The 22,799-nt window shown below is 42.7% G+C and overlaps 2 protein-coding genes and 1 long non-coding RNA gene across 3 annotated transcripts; 1 reads left to right on the top strand and 2 right to left on the bottom strand.

Moving 5' to 3' along the window:
- Positions 1 to 239: 239 nt before the first annotated feature.
- Positions 240 to 2,724, bottom strand: LOC146363890 (uncharacterized). The gene is made up of 2 exons (XR_014798970.1): positions 2,621 to 2,724; positions 240 to 2,321 (listed from the first exon to the last, which is right to left on the bottom strand). It is a non-coding gene; the product is annotated as an uncharacterized LOC146363890 (long non-coding RNA).
- On the top strand, positions 2,690 to 8,765 carry perm1a (PPARGC1 and ESRR induced regulator, muscle 1a). The gene is made up of 3 exons (XM_084917723.1): positions 2,690 to 6,353; positions 7,665 to 7,781; positions 7,948 to 8,765. The coding sequence occupies exons 1-3, from the start codon at positions 2,690 to 2,692 to the stop codon at positions 8,076 to 8,078; spliced, it is 3,912 nt and encodes a 1,303-aa protein (XP_084773849.1). The 3' UTR covers positions 8,079 to 8,765.
- Positions 8,766 to 9,366: 601 nt separating this feature from the next.
- plekhn1 (pleckstrin homology domain containing, family N member 1) lies at positions 9,367 to 22,287 on the bottom strand. Its single transcript, XM_084917810.1, has 16 exons — positions 22,111 to 22,287; positions 20,371 to 20,461; positions 20,040 to 20,201; positions 19,151 to 19,231; positions 18,393 to 18,483; positions 16,514 to 16,647; positions 15,879 to 16,028; positions 14,686 to 14,766; positions 14,501 to 14,576; positions 14,103 to 14,248; positions 13,652 to 13,804; positions 12,753 to 12,995; positions 12,148 to 12,303; positions 11,537 to 11,782; positions 11,260 to 11,320; positions 9,367 to 10,422 (listed from the first exon to the last, which is right to left on the bottom strand). The coding sequence occupies exons 1-16, from the start codon at positions 22,182 to 22,184 to the stop codon at positions 10,238 to 10,240; spliced, it is 2,130 nt and encodes a 709-aa protein (XP_084773936.1). The 5' UTR covers positions 22,185 to 22,287; the 3' UTR covers positions 9,367 to 10,237.
- Between the last annotated feature and the right edge of the window lie 512 nt (positions 22,288 to 22,799).

Raw genomic sequence — 22,799 nt, 5'->3', positions numbered from 1 at the left:
ATGCTACACGAACGTAACAGATAAACAGTTAAATTAGAGAAAAGTTACTGTACTAAAGTAATTCTGTTTTTGTTTGTGTGTTTGTTTTTTACAGTAGTAGATTTCAGAATTCTGTGAATTAAATAAAATGCTTTTTAATTACAGGACAGCGTGAGCAATGAGTTGCAAAAATGTTCTGTAATTTTAGACATTTATTTCTTACACCTTAAGCCCAAAGAGTCATGCTGACAGATTTCTCCTTTTTGTTACAGCAATGTTTCTTTATTATGTAGAAAAACTGAAAATGTAAGAAAAAAAATGTATGTATGTATGAGAAAATGTTCATTTGCTAAAATTCCAATAAAAATTTCACTTAAAATATTTCATAGAGTCGTCCTTCCCTGTGTTGTATGGTAGTAAAGCATAAGACACCAGCAAATGCCTGTTGAGCAGAATTAGGCAAAATCTTACTGACAATTAACATTCAATCAAAGTTAATCACCCTAAATCCAGCCCTAAAGACACCCTCCAAACCAAATGATAACATGATGCAAATAAGCCCATCTAAAACACTGCAAAGAAGAAATAGGCTTTGTGTTGGAAGGAACACACAAAAAATCACGACAAAGGAAACAGAACTTGTCTTCACTATTAGACAAGTGAGGTTAAAACAAAGATTGAAATGTAAATTATCTAATGACACAAGGACTTCTTGCAGTCTCCAATTTAACTGTATTGCTAAATTTCAATAAGCTAATTGAGGTCTCATAATTAAAAATTCTCTTATCAGAAGGAAACAGGAAATATCTGGTTACTTAATGTACACCCGCTAACATTCCTCACAGACTTTGGGTTATATTGATGTACTAGCATCATACAGCCCAGCACATCCCAAAAGTGCGCTATTGGATTGAGATGTGGTGACTGTGGAGGCCATTTGAGTCCAGTGAACTCTCTGTCATGTTCAAGGAACCAGTTTGAGATGATCTGAGCTTTATGACATGTCAGAAGATGAGTACACTGCAGTCACAAAAGGATGGACATGGTCAACAACAATACTCAGACAGGATGTTGAATTTAAAGCATGAAAGTTTCCCCCACACTATCTCATCACTGCTGCCAGTCTAAACTGTTAACACAATGCATGATGCATCCACGCTTTCATGTTGTTTATGCCAAGCTCTGAAACCACCATCTGAATGTTGCAGCAGAAATCGAGAGCAGACAACATTTGTCCAATCTTCTCCAATTTTGGTGAACCTGTGTGAGTTGTACTCTCGGTTTCCTGTTCTTAGTTGGGAGGAGTGACACCTGGTGTGGTCTTCTGCTGCTGTACCACATCTGCTTCAAAGTTTGATTCAGAGATGCTCTTCTGTGTATGCTGTGTTTGCATGTTGTTGCTGTTGTTATGTCTGCATGTTTGAATGCATTTAGATGCTGCCATGTGATTGGCTGATTAGATATTTACATCAGTCATCAGATGAACAGTTTATATTAACATGCCATAACCTGACAGACAATAAATGACCTGGACACACACATGTGCTTGTATGTAACACCTAATTATTTATTAAGACTATTTAAATTGAAATTAATCAGTGTATGGATTGGTCTGTATATTTTTCACTAAATTGTGTTTTGATCCTTTGGCATTGTTTTTAGAAACAATAAAGCACCTTTATTTATTTTCTTAAACATCTTTATATTTTTTTTTTTTATTTCCTCAGATGAAGCAATCTTATTTTTTTCTTTGTATTTCTGATTTTCACCCTCAGAAGAGTCACAAATGACGTCTAAGTCATTTGTGCCACTTTCTTCCGTCTGTCTTTCTGGCTCGCCTTAGCTGGAAACATTGCATGGGAAAGTTTCATATTGGCTGTCACCCCATGATGTCACAACAGTGAGGTATCAGCTGACTGACACACACCTCACATGACACCCATATCTGCCGAGGGACCTCTTTTATAGCTGCTCCCAGCCACTCCGGCTACTTGCTGAGGTTTAAGCACACTTATTTGACCAAAAGTCAGGATTAATAATAAAACATACGTAACTTTAATTAAATATGCCAAGAGTTTTTCTGCTAATTAAACAACAGTAACATTAAAGCTACTCTAAAAGCAGATTAGCAGTTTGCCAGGGGAGAATCTATTTAAAGTTCAGAAATGTTATACCTCTGTTAGAGATGGCGGCTGTGAGAACACTGCGTGTATTACGTGATCAGAAGCACCGCTCTATATTTATCAGATCATGGGGCTTGCCTTGTCGCATGCTCACACGCAAGAACACCTACCACAGGACGTACAGCATGGTGCTGCAGAGACTTCCTTGACCTTCATCTCCTGTAGAGCAGGACAGCTTGAATCAGGACAGGTAGGAACCATGTTTGGATGTAAAAGTACAACAAAACAGCTAAAATACATAAACATTTCAATTCTATATGCTGTAATTTTAATGTAAGTAAGTTATAAGTTGTGGCATTTTAGTTTTATGATTTGCATTGCAATTTAAATTGTGGATTGAAAATGATGAGCACTTAAAATTCATATCCTTGTATTTTTATGAGCAGCTTTATTAATGAGTTGATTTGAGATTAGAGTTTGCTAGTCATCCTGACAAGATCTGTAAATGTTAATATTACCTGATAACAAGGGTTTTACTTGACAGCTCTTTCAATTGATTTTGCAGGTTTTGTTGAAGTTGAAGCAAAATGGAAGAGTTTGAATACAGTGTGGAAATCTGTGACCGTGACTGGGAGCGCTTCTTTGCAGAGTGCGAGGAGTGTAATCTGCTTCCTCCATCGTTAGCAGGTCTCGAAGATTCGGGGATGAGTGACATTGATGACACGGGGTCTGTTCTTGCCATGAGGGCTCAGAGAGTCGATCTAACCGCAGGCTTTTCTGAGACTGACCGCCCTATCGATGGGCCCCCACACTGTGAGGGCTCTCCTGCGGAACGCTACCTCAGCAAACACGGCATAGGAGGGATGGAGAGCGTCCTCTCGGGCAGCGAGGAGGATATCCACCTGCAATCCGTCAATATGTTTTTTGAAAGGCTGAAAAGTCTGACAGAGCCTGAGCCAAGCCGAGTGAACTTTGGAAAAAACAGTGAGGCAATACAAGAGACGGAGCGGTGCAGTGAAGGGCAGCAGGCCAGTAGAGATGCACTGCCAAAAAACATCCAAAAGTTAAACTTTCTGCCTGCCAGGGGTGAAACAGCAGTTGGCAAAGAGAGCGAGAGGCCTGTCGACACCATCAGAAAGACAAACACACTGAGAAAAGTGCACTCTGAGCCCAGCATTTCCTTGCAACATGCAGCCAGTAACTCAGTACTCAACACTAACAAATCAACTGAAAATGAGTTATTCATCAGAGAGGAAGCCTGCACAGAACCCAGAGTCAGCGACGTACAGCAGTGGAATCGTGACTCACTGTGCACTGCTGTCTTTTCAGTGACGACACCAAACAAGGTGCAGACATGCGCACTTCTACATGACTTTAAAGAGGAAGAATTGTTGAAACACCTCTGTAAAAAGTGTGCCACTGATTTAGCCAGTGATTTGGACATGGCAAATATTAAATGGCAGGAAGACCAAACCCCTATTGTTTCACAGTCAGACACAGCATGTTCAAACAAAGCAGTGATCCAAGAATCTCCGTCTGCTTCCATGAAGAGGAAGAGGAGAAAGAAGAGACGGCTCAGTGTGGAGCAAGGCGAAGGTGGGCACGGATACGAGAGGCAGGTTTTAGTCAAGCCGAGCGACTCGGAGGAGGAGCAGTGCGCGTCAAAAGCAGGAACAGGTCTCTGCTTTTCTGAGGATATCAAGTCGTTTTATTTAAACGAACCACAGAAAAATCTCACATCTCTTCTAACGCCATATTCAGTGACCAGCAGCAGTTTCCCGGTGATTATATCCTCTAATCCTCCATGTGATAGTCAGCACCAATATTTGTCAGAGAGTGTGGGCAGGCAGAGGAGGAGTACAGATACATCCGACAATAATTCAGCAAACAATAGCTCAGCGACCACACTGAGTCAAACTGATGACAGTGCAACGTCTGCACCAAACAGCAGTGCTACTGTGGCAACAAACTCACAGGTTTGCAGCGAGTCGCAGGAAGAAAAATCAGCTGGACTGAAAATGTATCCTAAACTGACAGTTTTAATGACAGTAGGTGAAACTGGTAAACCAGACATGGGCAGAGAAAGTCAGAGCGGGGACATAAAAGCCGAGGGGCTTCACTCCGTCACTTCACCTGAAAATGAACAGAATCTCACATCTGTTGTAGAGGTCAAAGCAGTAACTCATAGTCTTTTATCGAGCTCAGAGTCAAATGCTACTTCTGTGGAAGTCGGCCAAAATGACAGACAACCCGCCGCTAAGTCAGTCCTGGCTGTGGAGGCTGGAAATTCTGGCGGGGACGAGCCCACACTGTGTCCCAGTGAGGCTGAGCCCCAACAACAGCTGGAAATGGAGTTTCACAAAACAGACCAATATAGCGGCACAATGGCAAACACCGACTATCCTCCACCTACAGCCTCGACTTTAAAAGGCTTGCTCACAAAACCTCTGCAATTAAAAACTTCTGCCTGCAAAGTTATCAGCGCTCAATTTACATCTGATAGTTTTAATCCCTCGCCCGATGAAAGTTTTCTGTCTAAAAGTTCACCCTGTATAGGTGTGAATACGATAGCACAGCAAACAGAGCGTCCTCTTGAGGTTCACACCTCACCCAAATTAGATATTTCAGAGAAAAGCACAGAAACACTAGCGGCATCACAGATAACAAGCAAGAGTCGAGCAGAAACCAAATCACCCTTGTCTGAAGATGTACCAAGTCTTTCAGATATCACAAATGTATCATCCTGCGGTACTCTGAACACAGAGTCACGGTCAAATGGAAATATCAGAGACATGTCAGCAAGTTTCTGTTCACCTGTCAGCGAGCAAGAGTCTGGAGGTCATGGAGGAAAAAAAGGGGACGAGAAATCTGGACTCAAGAGCAGCCCAGACTCAGTGTGCGAGTTGTTGGGAAAAGTGGAAGATGCCATCTTGGTACCCAGAGCTGAATGTAAACCTGAACGGGTGCTGAATCCAGTGTTTGCTATGTCTTCCTTTTGGAGTGAGATGGAGAAGCTGACAATAAACGACATTCTGGGTTTGAGAATGATCAGCAAAGCTGCTCCACCCAGCTCCCTCCCACCGTTACAGGAAAACGAGGAGATGGCAGATTCAGGCTTTTTCACTCAAATAGACGAGTCCACACCCGAGCAAACGACCGAGGACGCCTCTGGTTTCCCCGATGCTGTAGAATCATATTTTAATCCTAATAGTGCGGCCAATTTTTCCCCTTCACGAAGTGTTTTATGGGAGAGTGAATCAGCCCACGTGAGCCAAAGTGCTGATATTTACCCTGAAAATGTGATGCTGACATCTGTGAGTGACGCTTCTAGACCTTTCCTCTCAGAAAAGGCTGAAAAGTCCCTCCGAAAGATTTCCAAAAATATCAGCGTGCACAACTTACGTGCACTCGAGTCTGAGTCGTTTAGCTACATGCAGAAATGTGAAACTTTACAAACAGTAGATGAAGGAGAATCTCAGAAAGCAGAGTATGTTTTGCCTAAGCAAGACAAAGGCACAGATCCTCTGCCTTCCTCTCTGACAGACAGTTACAGCATCTCTCTCATAGATATATTTCAGTACTTCTTTGGAGGGAAACAAACTGCTCCCAGCCAACCAGCTGCAGATAACTTAACCACCTTCTACGATGACGGGAATTCAGTCCCTGAAACGTATGATCATTTTTTCTCTGAGTTTGACACAGAAAACTTCTTCTATCCGCTCATCGCAACTGAAGATGAGACCAAAGACAAGCCAGTTCCTATCTTTTCCAGCTCTCGCTCAGCTAACAGAAACTTCCAGTTCCCGGAAGTTTATGATTATTTCTTTGCCTCATCATCCTCATCTGACGAGTCGGAATCCGATGAAGAGGATAACACCGGTCCTGTCAGGGTATTTACCAGGTTCAGCCGCAAGGCGAGCTCATCTCATATTTCTAAAGACATGTATGATGATTTCTTTGCAGAGAACAACCTCAGACAAAACTTCTTCTGGAAAACAACATTCTCCTTCAGGAACATAAATTTTTCAGCATCTACAGTCCAAAACCAGGCGTCGCACTCTCTGTCTCTCGTACCTGCGAGGCAAAAGGGCGGTTCTCATGCAAGGACAGTTTCTTCTCTGAATGCACTGGGAAATGAAGACGTGATGTTTCCTGATCCACTGCTCTACCACTTTGAGGACAGGGTATTCAGCCAACTAGCACAGCAGCCTTTCAGATACGAAGACCTGCAGACGGCCGTTTCAAATCCAAGTAAGTCCACTTTAACACAACGATGCACACAGTAACCGTGGAAATGCGTTAGGTTATGAGATTCATTGCGATGTGCAGTGGTCGAATCTTCAGTATGTATCCTGGATTTCAGACATAACAGTTTGGATTGGTTTGATTTTAAAAAAGTAAAGAGATGAGATCTCAGTAGCATCTTCACTGAAATTCCAAGTAAATGATTCAATTTGCCTTCAAGAAGTTGAAGGGGAAAAAGACAGAAAATGCATTTTCCCCTCATTCATTCTTTATATTCTCCCAGCTTAACCATCTGATTTTACAAACATGTCCACGTATCAGATAGGGGTCTAAATTTGTCATCTTTGCACAAAGCAGCACTCAGTTGCTTTCAAATCTTAAAATGACCTGTGATCAGCCAAAATCTCCTGAACAAGGCAGAAAACACAGCTCGGAGGAGGTGAAAGGAGTCTAGTTGTCTTCTGAACACTTCACCTACAGTATGCTGGACCTGATATTGTTTTCCACTCCAGCCTCAATGGCAAAGTGAAAGAAATTCTGTATTACAGTATCTTAGAGTGACACACTTAAACTTAAAAAAGATGTTTCGATGAGCAAGATGAAGACTGCTCTAACTGTATGAACCTGTCTAACAGATTGCATCTCTGTGAGGCCTCCAGACAAAAAACCAAAACTAATAGACTATTTTTCATTAAATCAGGTTTAGTTAAGCTCTTTTTTGTTTTCCTCACATGTGGACGACTGTAACGTTGGACATGTCCACTGCTCGGTCAGCTGTTACAGTCCTGACTGGGACAGATTCTCTTTCCTCAGCTGTCACACGATCCGTACTGGACTGCAGGCATGCAGGAGTGAAGCTAAGGGGAATGGTAGTACGTGATAAGTTGACTTCACTCAATGAGCGTCATATCTGAGCTCTAAGCCGGCTGTAATTGTGTTTGGCTGTGAAGGAAATGAAATTACCTCATATTTATTTATGAGTCTTTGTGTGTAAATCCCTCTCCTCCTCCAATGCATTTAATTAATATGCTACTGATATGATATCTGAGCTCTTTTGCTTACCCATGAGGGTTATCTTTAAGGTCACAAATACTCACTAGATATATATATATACTTATATACTCCTAGAAGTGAACTGTCTGCAGGTGTTTCGAGGTTTACTGGGGCACTGTGTGAGAGCAGAGGAAGGCCAAACTTGGTGGGATTTTATTTACAGCTGCCAAACACAAATGGATTTCTCTGTACATGGTTGTTCCCTTCTTGTGTGTTGCATTTGCACGAACAGCTTACCCACTCAAAACATTTCTGTCTTTGAAGGGTTGGATGCCCCGTTCCTGCCGCTCAAACAGTCAGACATGTGTCTGGTTTGCATTGCGTTTGCCTCGTGGGTGCTGAAGACTGCAAATCCACAAGTCGGAGATGCTTGGAAGGCTGGTACGTGTGCAGCATCAGGGTGATTAATACCACAGAAAATTTCCTTTTTAAAGACTGAAATTACAAAATGGTTCTTATTAAGTGACTGAGCTTCAAGTCCCGACACACTGAAACTTGGATTTTAGCAACAGGATTACTCACTTTTTCACTTGTATTTTCCACACAGTTCTGCTGGCCAATGTAAGTGCCCTGTCAGCCATTCGATACCTGCGTAAGTACGTCAAAGCGGAGGCGGCCGGCTGTGAAACGAAACTGCACCGCAGGGCGCTGCCTGCTCCTTCACCTCTCGGCCTCTAAATATGTCGAGGCTGATGTGATCCATATTTTCCAGAAAGTCTGCGGCGGATTGTTGAAACACGTTTGCACTGTGATTACTGATCTTACGTCTCACTGAGTTTTCCAGAGAAAGTGTTTATTTTAAGAGCAGTTATTAAACTTGAGTGAAACTTTAACATCCAAAAGTGTTCAGAAAAAAAATGAAACGACCAAAGGCAAGATGAGGCAAGCTCATCTGACTGAAAGAAGGCTTTAGAAAAATCAGATGCATAAGTATGTGTGAAGCAAGCTTGGAGGTGATGAGTGATAAGTGGATTAGTGTGAGAGACTGTAGAGATTCAGGAGAAATTTACACAAACTTGTTTCCATTACATGACTTTTGGTAGCAGATGCTTCTATTTAAATCAACCAAACTTTTAAAATATTCTTACTCACAGTTATTGTATTTTACAGATTTGCCACTGTAACCGCTCCCATTCAGAAGCGTAATTTATTTAAGGGGGACAGCATTCTGTGCCAGTATCAGTTATATGTATATTATGTGTATGGTATTTTATGTTAATGACAGAGATCTGTATACTGTTGTCATATAGGTTGCACTGAGCTGTGGATGTTGATGATAATGGCAGTGATGCCTTTCAGTTGAACTAAAGTAAACAGTATATTTAAGGTTGTGTGCTGTGTGTGTTATTGAAAAAGCAGACGTGCACGCAAACCTTTCTAAACACTAGATGGCGACATAAACTCATGTAACTGGACGCAGCTGTGTGATTTACAATGTCTTTCTTCCCTAGAATAAACAAAATACTGCAGATAAATCAGTACAGAAATATAAGACTAAGCTTATATCACAATATATTTTAATATACTGTTTAAATTTAAAGAGTTTAAAAGTTTGTTCAGTGTTGTTGGTATTCAAAGAGCACTCTGTCAAGACGTTGTGTCCAGCAGGGGGCAACACTGGACCATAAACTCCAAGGTGTTTCAAAGTTCTCTTGATTTTTCAAAGGAATCTTTTTGTTGTTGTTGTTTGTTAAGCCAGTTAACACTGACTTATGAATCATTTGAGCATGAAAAAGTTGCCTAACAGTGATGAATCACTGTTGTGTCTGCGCGTGACAGACAACTTAGCAAATAGCTTTAAATTGTATCTTCAGGCACTTTGTTACTAGCAGAAATCTAGTTTCCCATAGCTTACAATCATTTTATTAATTGAATCCAGGAAAAATACTAAAGAAAAGACAGATATAAAATAGTATTTTTGCACCAACTAAGGTGGATTTTCATACAAAATACTGACTTTTAAAACTGGTTAGAATTGTACAACTCTCAACTCTAACCCTGAAACTCTTGTTTTTAAATCATTTACTGTATTTCCATGTATGCCTGCATGTTTCAGTCAATTTTCAGTCTATTAATTTTATTTAAAGCCAAGACACTTTGACAAATTATTACCTTTAAAGTATTGCTATTACTATATGCAGAAGAGGACAAAACAGACACAATATACTGAAACTTTTAACACTTTTATTTCCAAATATAAATAAGCACCTCAAACAAAAATGAAAAAAAGCCACAGAGGTATCAGTACTGTGCACCTCTGATATTATTATTATTATTATTATTAATTCAATATTAGTCAGTTACAGCCACATCTATTTGCCTTGACAGTATAGCACAATAAAATAAGAAGTGTACAAGATTTACAAAAATATACATATATTTTTTACTATAACGAGCCCTGATGGAATGCTTTAATAACATTACACATTACAGTATAATATGAAATGAACAGCCTGTTTGAAAAACCTATAAATATTTTAAAAAAGAAACTGGGTTTGCTACAGATAAAACCAATGACAGCATATAGCAGATTTAGAAAATATTATTCAAGCTACACAGTATATACAGCATCCTCTACTGTCTCCTTCCACAAATGCTACATATTAAACAGACAACTGAAGCCTTTGTTTGCCACTTCCATAACGTTTTGCTTCATCCCGTCATTCCTCTGCTCAACTGCCCGACGTCTAACAAAGCAGTTCCTGGGATTTGTTGGTTCCTACTGTACACAGTGGGACCAGCACGATGCTTGCTGTGCTTGCCGGCTTTTATTATCCCCCTGATAGAGATCTGTTGTTTGCACACGTCCAGACGAGCGCCGGGCCATCCTTTTTGTTTTATGACCATCTCTGTGGTGTTGCCATGGCACCAAGCCCTCTGGCCCCGAAGTCTAATCCTGCCCAGTCTGTTGAAATTCCAGCCGTTGGCTGGATCATTCCTGTATCACAGTCGAACTCCCAAATGTTGTCATAGTCTACTTCCTGGTCATCTGGTTCTGCGGGTTCGAGGTATGAATTGCGACCTATAAGAATTGAAGACGATTAACATACTTGTAGTTTCACACAGCAAAAAGCAAACCTCACCCTGTTTAAGTAAACTTGGAAACAGTCCCAAAGTAATTATGGTGTTATGTGCATTGTCCCAAAATATGGTCTTACTGTAAAAACCAGTAGAGCTGCATAATCCCTGCTGCACCACCTTCTCTTGTTATTTATGGTCAATAGTAAAAAACGTGCAGCCCGTCAAATAAAATCATGTTTACTAGTTTATCTGGATAATTAGATAATCTGGACTGACCAGAGAAATCCTAGTCTTGTTTCATCAATGATAGCAGAGCCTGTGTGAGCAGTTGTGTGCTGTCAGTCACAGTGGGGTTATAAATCCAATCTGTTGAGCAGTGTTCTCTTACACTGAGCTTCACCCTGTTGGGACAACTGCACCAGCATATTTAGAGCGACACTAAGCTCTAATTCACCGGCACATTTGCACATTTCCTACACCTTCAAATCTGCAACCTTTAACCTTCCGTCTACCTGCTGACAGACCCGGGAGTTTAATCACACCAAAGTGCGCACAGTGTTGAATTTACAGTGTGGTGGAGCGTGGCCAATGTTGTGTGTCCTTTTAGGCACACAGACTCACTCACAGTGCTGACTTTCATAGCTCAAACTTTGAGATTGGAGATTTCAAAGAGTCTCCATTGTTTCTCCACAAAGAAAAAAAGGGCTCTGTATCTTTGTTCACAGGATGAAATGAAAACATTTCCTATCTGGGCTAGGAGCACAAAATGACACGCAGGCGTTCTAAACATAAAAGGAATGTTTTATTTGGCTTTTGATTGCATGCCTTTAATTCTTACCTGGTGAGTAACCATAATGCATCTGAGCAGGCTTTCTGGCAGAGCTCGACGGGTGAAGTATCTGTCAGCAGATGTGAAAACAGAGACAGTTACTTCCTGTGATCAGTTACAACAAACATCCTCATGGTTTCTTAAAAATGTGTGTTTCTTCTGAACCTGTTTAAATATCACCTGCACCACACTTGCTGTGCTACCATACAGTTCATCATTTCACTCTGCACTACTGCATTCCAGAAACCGGAGTGTCCTGGGAGATGAGTATCTCTGTGCCTCTCACCTGCTCTTGCATTTGACCTGGCACAGGCAGCAGCTTTAGCCTCGACACAGCCTCTGCTCTCTGCTGCGCTTGGTTCTCAGGTGTGTCCATCTCCAGGTCCAGAGCGTGGCCCTGGGAGTTGGTCAGGACCAGGCTTCTCCTGCCGCGTCCACCCATAGGAGGGTCGTTGAGCTGGAAGGAGGAGGGCAGCATCTGGGGTTCCTGGTGGTGGTACTGCTGTTGATTCAGCTCTTGCCAGAGCCGCGGCTAAGAAACAAAGAAATAAGATTTTTAGCACAAAAGTTGCAACATTCCTCAGTTACAGTGGACAAAACAGTAAATGTATCCAATAAAATAAATGATGACTTCATAAAGAGGAATAGTGCAGTAAAACTGAATATTTTACTGCACTTAAACATAAAATTAACCCAAACTAAAATAATTAAATGACTGGTTGGCTAAATCACAATTTAAAATGTTTAAACTTCTATAGAAGATTTGACATGCTCTATAAAAAGAGTTATCATATGACCAAATACTCATGTGTTTATGGGTGTTTGCACTGCTTGATATCAGACAGGCTGTGCAGGTGTAAATTGAACCTGTGGATCCAGTATCATTGGCCCACTTACCACTGGCCTGGCCTCTTCCAAGGAGTAGATTTCGGGGGTGCAGGGCTCATCGTAGAGAGGCGACAAGGGTTGTCGTGGGGCACACATATCCGAGTGGCGCTGGGCGATGTCAAGGGAGTACTTCAGGGATGTCTGAGGAGTGCTCCAGCTGTTAGACTGGAGAGGATTCAAACAGAGGCAGGAGTTAGCTTTACATTAAGGAGAAATTTCCTTGCATTTGTAACAATAGACACAGGAAGTAGAAAAATCAGCTAATCCACAATTAGTTGTAAGTGTTACAGTGTGATTGCTGTGATTGTGTGTTTGTGACTTATTCCAGATCTGCACCAGTGGAGCAGTAGAGAATCCCTCTGAGTGCACCAGACTGGCTTAAGCTCTGTTTATAAACTCTAAGAGAGATTTCATTCCTTGCATCTTTGATTAAATTGATCTTTCAACCAGCCTAAGTGCCAGTGTTACTCCATTTGTTAACACCATATGCATGATCGCCTGTCTCAGTCTATTGCCTGGTGTCTATTTAGGTTACTGCACACATGACACGTAAAATACGTCAGCGGTCTCAAAGGGAATATTCGGTTATCGAGTTAGACGCCAGACTGAATTACCTTGACAAGTGGAGCTTTCTCCAACCGCTGCGGGCTGGCCCGGTGCTGGGCAGAGTAGGGTATGCTGTAGAGCTGAGACAGCTTGGAGGTCTCTGCAGGCTGGAGGTAGGAGCTGTGCTGAGGGGATGAGTAGCGCACCGACAAAGGTCGTAGGTCACGCTCGGGCCTCGTGTGGGAAGACATGCTATTGCTTCTGCTGCCTAGCTGGGCAGTCTCAGTCGAAGAAGGACGGCTGGAACTGTACTGTAAGGACAACACACCCAAAGGACAAAAGTCAGCCAAGAACTGGAGCTTTAGAGCACATGTGCCAGCACAGACTGTCTCTTTAGCTTCTCTTTGCTCATGTTTTTAGCAAACAGTGTCATGTAAGTGTGAGAGAAAAATGTCTCTATCTGTTTAATTTGTGCCTTAGATCTGAAGCTGAACACTAACATCTGGGCGTGCAGCACGCTCTACTTTAGCTAATTGGATAGGCAGGCAGCTTACAGGACCCGCCCCCCTTTTCCTGGAGGAGTTTGGTCAAATGTCCTGATAATGCAGAATGATTAGGAAACTGCTGAAGCAGAAGCTAAAGGTCTCTTATGACTCCAAATCTAGAGTTTTTGCAGATAGGCATCATTTGAGTGAAAATGACTTTGTTCTGTTTTCCTTTTCTTTGCTGAAGGCCTGAGGATCAGCACCGGAGCCTTTGTAACAGGAGCACTTTGGTCTCTACACCTTGCTTAATAATTAACTTTGTGAAAGAAAGCATCTGGTTGCTCAGCTCCAACAAAACAAACACAGGCTTTTTTTTCACAACTCTGACCATATTTATATCTGTGCAAATATTGGTGCGTGCGATTAAGTTTATTAGATCACTTGAACACTCGTGATTGAGAAGTAGCACACAGCCGACTTACACAACGGGGCTCAGAGTACCCAGGGGTGAGAGGGTTCTCGTCAAGAATTGGGAACTGAAGGTTTCGGGATCCTCGTCCACTTGGGGGCTGGCTAGACTTAACAGACTCCATTCTTCCTTGGCTGTGTCCACTCCACCTGTCAAACTGAGGGGCCTGGAGATTAAAGGGCACAAAGCACGCATTAAATATGTAAAGCAAGCGACTGTGAATAAATCTTTCAGACTTTGGTCATGTCTAGACCTACAGCAAACTGTTAAATTGGTAACACAGTAGCAAAAATAGAGGAAGTCAAGTATATAATCATGCTGAGTGTTAGTTTACAAAAGAGGCAAGGCCAGACTCATACTTTAATTCACTCCACCCATATTTTCACAAGAGATAGCTCTCTTAATAGCAGCTGTGGTCAGTTTAATTATGTTTGTCCCCTGAAAGCAAGGAAAGCAGGCCTCACCTCCGTCTTCGTCGGGGTGTAGATGATGTCATAGACGGGAGGCGGGGGGCTGAGAACAGGCACGTCAGCAGCTTTGAACTGCTGGATCCAGTCGCAGAACTCGGTCCTGTCCAGACAGGACACCACTATGGGGTTGATCATCTTGCCTGGGAAGAGAGGAGGGGAGGACAAAGCCTGTCATTCGGTCCACTTGCTCACTGGAATGTGCTATAGCAAGATTGTCATTCAGCAGGGATAAAACCAGCTCATTCATATGGGAGGGGGGTTACACTCTGTGACGCTAGCAGATTCATGGAAAAGGGCACTTAGCACAAAAACATGCATAAGAATGCAGGCTCATTAAAATCTCTTTAACATGGATATGACTAAAGAGCAGTGCACTGATTCACAGTGTTTACCTTCAATCATGAAGGTGTTGGGCTTGACGTCTTGACAGGGCGTGGTCACTGTAATCATGTTGAGCGGAAGTTTTCCCTGCAATTGTATAGCAACAGGTTAACACAACTTCCTCGTGCACACTCTGAATATGTTGGATGCATTGAGCCTGTGACTCATTTGAACATCAGAAAGGGGTCAACCTCACCTTATAGAAGAGCCCGTCGTTCTCCTCTGATAGGATGATCAGGGTCGATGGGTACATCACCAGCAGCCTGTCATTCTGTTCCTGAGGACAGAGAGATTTATGAAGCGTGTGGTTTTCTTTTGCTGAGAATTTATATTATTTTTCAACCAGAAGTAACATTTTTGCATACAGTTTCCCAATTTCGTATATCTTGTTTACATATTTTACCATGTCCTCTACTGTGTGCCTTTGACTTGATTTGTATGTATGCCTCCTGTTTGCATATATTTCCCCTGTGTACTGTTTATTCCTGGTGTTTTACTATTTACATTTTATTCCTGCACTTGATCGTTGGGTTTTCTCTGTATTGTTCTCTGTTGGGTCTTTTACCTTACTTCTGAAGGTAAGAAGGCAAGCCCTGATAACTCAAGCAGTGATAAGATACGAATAACCTCCAGTGCAAACACAACCATAAGACCTGTGCGAACGTTAACAAAACCAGCGACATTATCTTTTAATACAGCGCTGTGAGAGGTACACTTTAAATCTCAGTAGGATCTCCACTCAGAACCAGTTAGTGGGGGGATTTAAAGGTGCGGCAGAGGGACGGTTTATGTTTCCACTCTCTCTCTCTCTCTCTCTCGGAGGGCGTGTCTGGATAGACAGCTGACATTCCAGCTGCGAGGTGAGTCGAGTCACTGCGTGAGCCCAGCAAATGCCTCTCACACACCCAGGCCCTAAATCTCAAGCACTTCAATGGGACTGCCGATTTTTTCCCACAGAAAATAAACTGCAGAGATCCACACAAGTTGTGTCATGACTACTGTTTTTTTTATTGGCTGCTAACCTGTTTGCGGTACTTTTTTTTGTCTTCTTGTATGTTTTTTAGGAGCAACCAGGTTGCAGGTGTCTCGCACTGCTGGTGCACCATGACAGGAAACAAAAAGGAGCTGAAGGACATTGTATACACATATAGACTCCACCCTTTTCATTCACTCCTTACATTTTGTTGAGCTGATGTTTGTGTTTGTGTTGCGCAATGTGAAAACTGTGTGAGTCACCTAGATTAAGGGCTGATGTTATCCTGACTATAATCATGGGAAAAATTTTCAGAGTTCGAAAACATGAATGTATCATTTGTTACAGTCTGTACAGTATTAGGCAAGTGACCCATAACAGTGATTCAGTCTTGATAAGAAGCAGAGGTGACGTACCAGGCAGGGCAGGTGCTGCAGTCGCACCTTAGTGACATAGGTGATGGTGCCCAGGCTGTCTCGCTGTGAGCCTTCCCACTCGTGGATTGGCTCTCTGTTGATGGAATTTCTCAGCTCCTCTCTTCCCTCGAGAGAGTTGTCCTTGTTGAGCTACACGAGTGAGTACACAAGAGATGAGTTAGGTGAGTCGGATCATCACCTGAGTAAATATAAGAAAAGCTCTGCTTTTCCTGAAACATAACCATGTTCGTCTGCTTTCCTTCCCCGGCTTGTACGCCAACACCGTTTTAAAGAACTCATGACTCTGTTTCTTTTCGTGATACATCCACATTCACGTGTTTTATCAACTAATTCCCCACCTGTGGGTGTAGAGTCAGCACTTTACCCCTGCACAGATGTGAGGGTTAGTTTGATGTAGGCCATGATGCGGTCAAGGCCACTCCCTAGTATCGAAGCCTCAGGGAGAGCCAGCAGTGGGTGACCCACTTGACTCACCTACATCTACACGCACGCACCCATCCTGTTTTATGAGCCAGGACTGAAGCCAAAGTATTTTCTGGCTAATTCAATGTGTGGCTTAAGAACACACACACATAAAGAGGCCAAAAAACCACAGGCGAGGCTGATGAACTTACTCTCACTCTAGTGTAGTTTTCTGGTGACATTGCAGTTCCTCCATTAGCTTCAATGTTTTCTCTGAGCAGCCCAAACCACATGTCCATTTCTTCTTGGTTGGCGAAGTAGACGATGATGGGATTCAAGCTGACGCCTGCAGGATGTAAAAGGTCACAGGTCAAAAATGTAAACCGCTTCCTCTTTCTAAGCCCTTTTTTTTTATCTCACAGTGGCAGATCATTCATGTCCACAGTCTGCCTGCTTTGATGTTTTGAGGCGTTATGTAATAAGGGCCATAAATGTGAACACATGTTCAGGACAGTCAACCACATGTAAGACCTATGTTGGAAAAACCCCTCTGACCTGCTGTGTTTGGTATTTAAGGATTGTAGGAGATTTTCCTTCCCACACAGTGCTTATCCAGAAGGAATGAACAGGACCTGGGATGAATAGATCTGGAATCTCCCTCTACCTATCAGTCCCACACATACCACAGATAACCAGCACAGATAGTCAGTCTATTTCATTCCCGTCCACTGGCTTTTTACTGTAATCGTCTGGAACCGTGAACCTGTTGACTGCTCCCTTAATAAGCAGCTCGTCTGGAGTCTTGTGTTGACTTTCTTTTCACTGCAGGTCTTAATTTTAGACCGTGACCACAGCACTCCCTAAAACTTAAAGTTATCTTTTTCACTCCCTCAAATCTTTCCTTTTTTTTTTAAGTTCAAGCAACGCGAACATTACGAAAACGTCTCTCCCGGCTTTCAGTCAGTCAGGTCATTGACTGTTGTTGAAAATGTGCCACAATAAACATCTTGTTTTCACAGCTACATGTGTAAAAGCTTCCAGGAATTTTTACACATCCTCTTGTGTTGCTTTTGCACAGTCACCCTTCGACAGCGCATTTTCGACTCAGTGAGAGGAAGACGTCGGCCTCCCTCAGAGAACCGATGTACATCAGCTCTCCCTTTTTGACTCAGAACTTCCTCACGCTTCCTCCAAATGTTTCCGGGCAGCTGTGCCCTGGGGAAGGTTAATGAAGTTTAAAACCGACCAATAAAAAACAACAGTGTTGAATAACAGGCTTGATCTGGGAAATTGCGAAACCAAAAGCGTGAAAGAGCAACACCGGAGAATGTCAATATTCTGGCAGCAGATATAAAAGTCCAGTCCACTTCTCTCGTTTTTATTTCCTGTGCTATTACAAAAGCTACGTAGCCACAACAGCTTTTTGTGATTTTAATTTAAAAAACTTTCGGATGCTTTTTTTTCTTGCCCATTCAAAGTTCAAAAGCTAAGTGGCATTTCAGCAAGCCTTAACCTGAGCAGTTTTTGGAAAGTGGCACCATAGATTATAGGCGGTGACAAGGTTAAGAGCGGTAGCTGGGCTTTTCTGCTCAACAGCTGGGCCGGCTAAAGTGCACCTGTTGTCTAACAAGCGGGGTCTTTAAGGCCAGTTTGGCCCTCCCTGACCGAAGGCGGAGGGGCCCAGCTCTGGTTCATCTCGGTTTTGAGAGGAGGTGAAGAGGTGAGAGGGACTGCGGGACCTTTGAATCCCCAGAATGTGATAACAGTGGAAATGCTGCAGTCTGGAAATAGTGGGGGTTTTTGTGGGGGGGTTTTCTTTTCTAAAGAGAGGAGAATTTTTACTTTGATCTATAACTGATGAGGCAGTTCGACACAGCTGACCACACAACAGAAGATTAAAACAATAAATAAAAATTGTGTCAGTCTGTCTCATCATCAAAAAGAGCCATCCACAGCTCTACGTCATACATTTTCAGTCTAAGTGATCAATTACCTAAATTCCACAAAGCCAAAGAAACAAAACAGCATTATTGGATACCACGGCACAATGCCAGCAACCACTTGTGTCCTTTCTACTGAAGTCAAACATACCGTTTATTTGAAAGGCGAATTCCTGGGGTTGGCTGTGATTGCAGTTCTGCTGCAGGCTGCAGATAGTGAGCTCTTTCAACGGAAGAGTCCCCTGCACATAAACAGTAAAACAACTTCAGTCATGGCGTTTTTCACTCATTTCACTTTGCAACTTGTTCTCTAATGTGTGCCTTTCTCTTATTTTTATAGCACATATTTCTTTAGTTTTGTATTTATTCCTGCTGTGTACTATTGATATTGACCCACGATGTCGTTGTGCATGCACAATGACAATAAAGAGCTATTCTATTCTCTTCACTTGCACACAAACATTCATAAACTACAAACTGTTCACTGCATCATCATCAGAGCTGCTATATGATCTGTTTGAGCCATCTGTTCAGCTCTAGTTCTTAACCAAAAATTATTCACCATGACAGTGAGGTCAGTCTTGGAAGCCAATGATGTATTCATGTCTGACTTCCATTTTCCGTCCTCTATAAGCCTGACTAATACTGCACACAGGTGCTTAGCTGTCTCTTTTAGAGAAGGGGTTTAATTGGCGGTAGCTACTGATGATTAATGGCTGCTCACGTTTTATGAGGCAGGTGAAGACACGTAATCATACCTTCTGTTTACCAACAAAGTGCTGGTTGACAGGGGGATCTATGTCAGAGCGTATGATGAAATGACAATCTTTTTTTTTACATCTAACCTGAAATCGTGAGGATTTAAAGGAAGGGATTGTTGATAAGGTTGCTTGAATTTTGAAAACTCACCTGGTATGTCAGTCCGGTTGTGTTGTTGGAAACAAAATGAAGGTGTGTCTGGAACAGATCCAGGTAGCAGTCGTGTATATCCTGAAGAGACAGTAAGAGAAGATGAGCCAAATGTGCCGTGTAGTAAAATCTATCCCACCTGTGAGGATTACTGTTCTGCATTAAAACTGCAATCTCCGGTTGCAGGTAAATGAAGCTGTGTATGCATAAAGGCCCGTGCGGAGGCGCACGTTATTACTGTTTATTTTGTATCACACCATCTTACTCAAGCGTTTTCCTCTGATTCACTGAGTGCCCACCGTCTTGTTACAGTATTATTTTGCTCTTTACTGCACAGTATGTTCTTTTCCCACCGTGACGTCATTCCTTCAATTAATTTTTTTTACGCTTATTGACAGAGCTGTTGTGTCACAACTTTGACAAATTGCAGTTCCCACCGCGAGGAGCCAGCAAGTCCTCTATCTGTGCCTGGGATCAGACACACTCTCTCTGTACCCTGAGGTTTTCTCATGAAGCTGTTTCACAACCACAGCCTATGCAAGCATGTCCAAACACAGGCTGCGGTTCTCTTTTTGGAAAACGTATTGGATCTTTCGCAGCCAACCAGTGCGTCAAAGCCGGCAGCGAGTTTCATTGTGTTTGGTGGCTGCAGCCACATCCTGTTACTCTCCACCTGTTTTGTTTTTTTGTTTTTTCGGCTTCTGACACTCACTGGGTTCGCACAGGGATGACTGGCATGATGTGTCACCATAGGCTTGGCCATTGTTGGAGATGACTTTAACCGCAACGGGGTAGTTGCAGTATAATCTTTGTTTTCTTTTACAGCTGTGTTCCTGACATTGCGACACACGGTCATTTAAAAAAAAAAAAGGTGCTTTGCTGCGCTCACCTGACAGTGGAGGAAGCGGAAACGAACTTTGGAGCTGTGAATCATCCGTCCATAATTCTTCACATTGATGCTGCTCTTCTTCCAGCCGCTGATCGGGTCGTAAGCAAACGGAGGATCCCATTTGATGTTTTCTATCGTCTGCAGATCTTTAGGGGACATTTCCTGCAACCACCAAGTCACAATATTAGTTCGGGCATGTCAGCAGTAAAGCAGTCAAACCTGAATTTAAAGTCAGAAAGATTGGCACAGGGCTTGAAAACCACAGCCAAGCAGTTCTGTTTGGCATGTACATGAATGACGTTATGTTTTCAGAGCTGATGGAGGTACGTACCTTCCTCGGGGTGACAGTGCAGAGGATATTTATGATGCTGTTGGACTTCTCCTGTCCCTCCTGGGGATTATACTTGCGAAACAAGCGACTGCTGTCATGAGAAAGGAAAGCTATGTGTTAATACTCACTCTCCAGTGTTTACCACCTAATCCATGTTTAGCTGTTTGGTTTATTTCCCAATCAAACTTCACGCCTATAAGGATTCCAATATTGTCTCCTATGTACAGTTAGTGAAATAACCTAAATCTAATGTTTGTTATAGCAAAGCTTTTCCTTCCAAAGTCACACTTTAGTTTAAATCACATTGTCTGTCTCCTAAATCAATCAGCATCCCCATGCCTGGCTCCCACTCTATCAGTGCCAGCCCTTTAAATGATAAGAACAACTGAGTCTTGTGTTTGTGATAGCGAGGATATCCACAGGGAAAAATCAGCATTCAATGTCTCTCTTTGTTTTGCATGACCCTCATCTATTACCATTTGTGTCACATCTTCACGAGGAAGCTCCCACACTGCAAAGATAAGGCTTTAGAGGCTGCTTTTACAGCTTCCGCTTGTAGTTTATCTGCTTATCTGTACATATGTGTGCCAGTGTCCTCAGTTTAACAACGCAGGCTTTTGTTTTTATGCTGGGAATCAAGGGTTGTCCGTCCAGGAAGTCCATGTGCAGAATTAATTATTTATTAGTGCCTATTGAACAATAAAAAAAAATAAAACTTTCTAAAATGCATTTATGCGCAGTGAAAAAATATAATGGTCCTACATTGTGATGTAATCTGCATCTGCAAGGTGGCAGAGGAATGTGTTGTAGATAATAGACAGGTAGTGGACTTGCACACCCAACATTCTCCAAGTCACTGCTGTGGCATTCAGCACCATTCACTCCCCTTTTCTTCAGGGAATACCTGAGCCTGGCCTGATTCTCCAACACAAAGAGGTTGTACGGTAACAGAAAACAGGAACACTGACTGTATTGTTCATCCTGATCCAATAATCCTGCCTGGAAGGTGTATCACTGTCCAAGTTTGAGCCGCTGAGCTTTTAAAACCAACGGTCTTTTTAGGGTCGCACTGCTCATCTTTTTATTTAAAAAAACTTTAAAGCTACATGAGATGTTTAACCAAACTACATCCTGAATCGTTAGTCAGAAGATGAAGAATAGAAGCAGTGGTGAATTAGAACCAGATGTGATGGTCTAGCAAGGCTGAATCAAGGGTAACATGCCCAGGCATATAATCCTGGAGGATTAAAAGAAAACCAGGTAGAAAACCAAGTGTAAGCCAGCCATCTCCATAGTCACGTAGTCATGTACTAACTTAGCAGACTAAACCTTATCATTTAAGAATAACAGCTCAAAATTAATCACGTTAATACTCAAGTCTGGATTGTTTTTTGTGTGTGTGTTCATCTTTTGGAGGGAAAACAGAGTAATCGACAGCTGGCAGATCATCTTCACAGAGATGCAAAGAGGAGGCAAATGGTAACTGGATCATTGACACCGTTGGCCAGACGGACAGGCTGCTCAGGCACGACTCCGGGACTATTCTGTATTATGATCCTGAACCTGGCCCCACAAAATGCACAACCTCTGTGTAACCCCACTTCTCAAACCCTCAAGAAATACCAAGAATACCTTCCAGTGTCTAAAATAACAATCTGCTGTCAAGGGCATGACATGTGCTCTGTTTACACACCGACACAAGTACAGTATAAACACCCGGAGAGATTGAATAGTTCTTACCTGTTTCTGCGTATGAAACTCTTGCTGGAGAATCTGAAGTTGTGCTGGGGGACACATGACATACTGCTCCCCATGCTGCTTTCCTGTGTCGGGCTCTGCGCCTCTGTGTAGATACGCTGTAAACTCCCTCTGTGATGGATGAGTCTAATCCAGACGTGTGGTGCGCTCACTGCTGAAGTCAGACTTGTACTGAGGCAGGAGTAGGGAGGGTGAAGAGTCACTACTGTGTGTGAGTAAAAGGGGGTGGAGTTTGGGGCTGTGTCACAACAGGTTGTGTGTGTGTGTGTGTGTGCGCGCGCGTGCGCGCGTGAATAAGGACACACACTCCCCTGACTTGCCCTGTCTGCTAAATCAATCCTTACAACAAAGCCAACAGGAGGGGGTTCAAGGAGAAGTGTGCCATTTCACACCTTCCTGGAGCCAAATGGAGCTCATTGTTGGCTCACCGCTGCAATAACTGGCCACTAAACACACTGGATGGTGTGTGTCAATCACAGGGGAAGATGGGAACTTCTGCTGGCATGTCCAGACATGAAAATGCCTCCACACTTAAGTATTCTATTTATTACTGCAAGGTAAGTATCTGTCAGCTTTTGGTTAGTAGACTGGATAAAAAAAACACAGCACAGGGCTTAAAAAGGGTCAAAACATCTGTTAACCCCAAAGAGGGGGGAATGTCTGGCGTCACA

The sequence above is a fragment of the Perissodus microlepis genome, chromosome 20, assembly GCF_051167445.1.
Source record: "Perissodus microlepis isolate ML-2025 ecotype Zambia chromosome 20, ASM5116744v1, whole genome shotgun sequence".
Classification (NCBI taxonomy): Eukaryota; Metazoa; Chordata; class Actinopteri; order Cichliformes; family Cichlidae; genus Perissodus; species Perissodus microlepis.
This window is presented reverse-complemented; position numbering and strand designations above follow the sequence as displayed.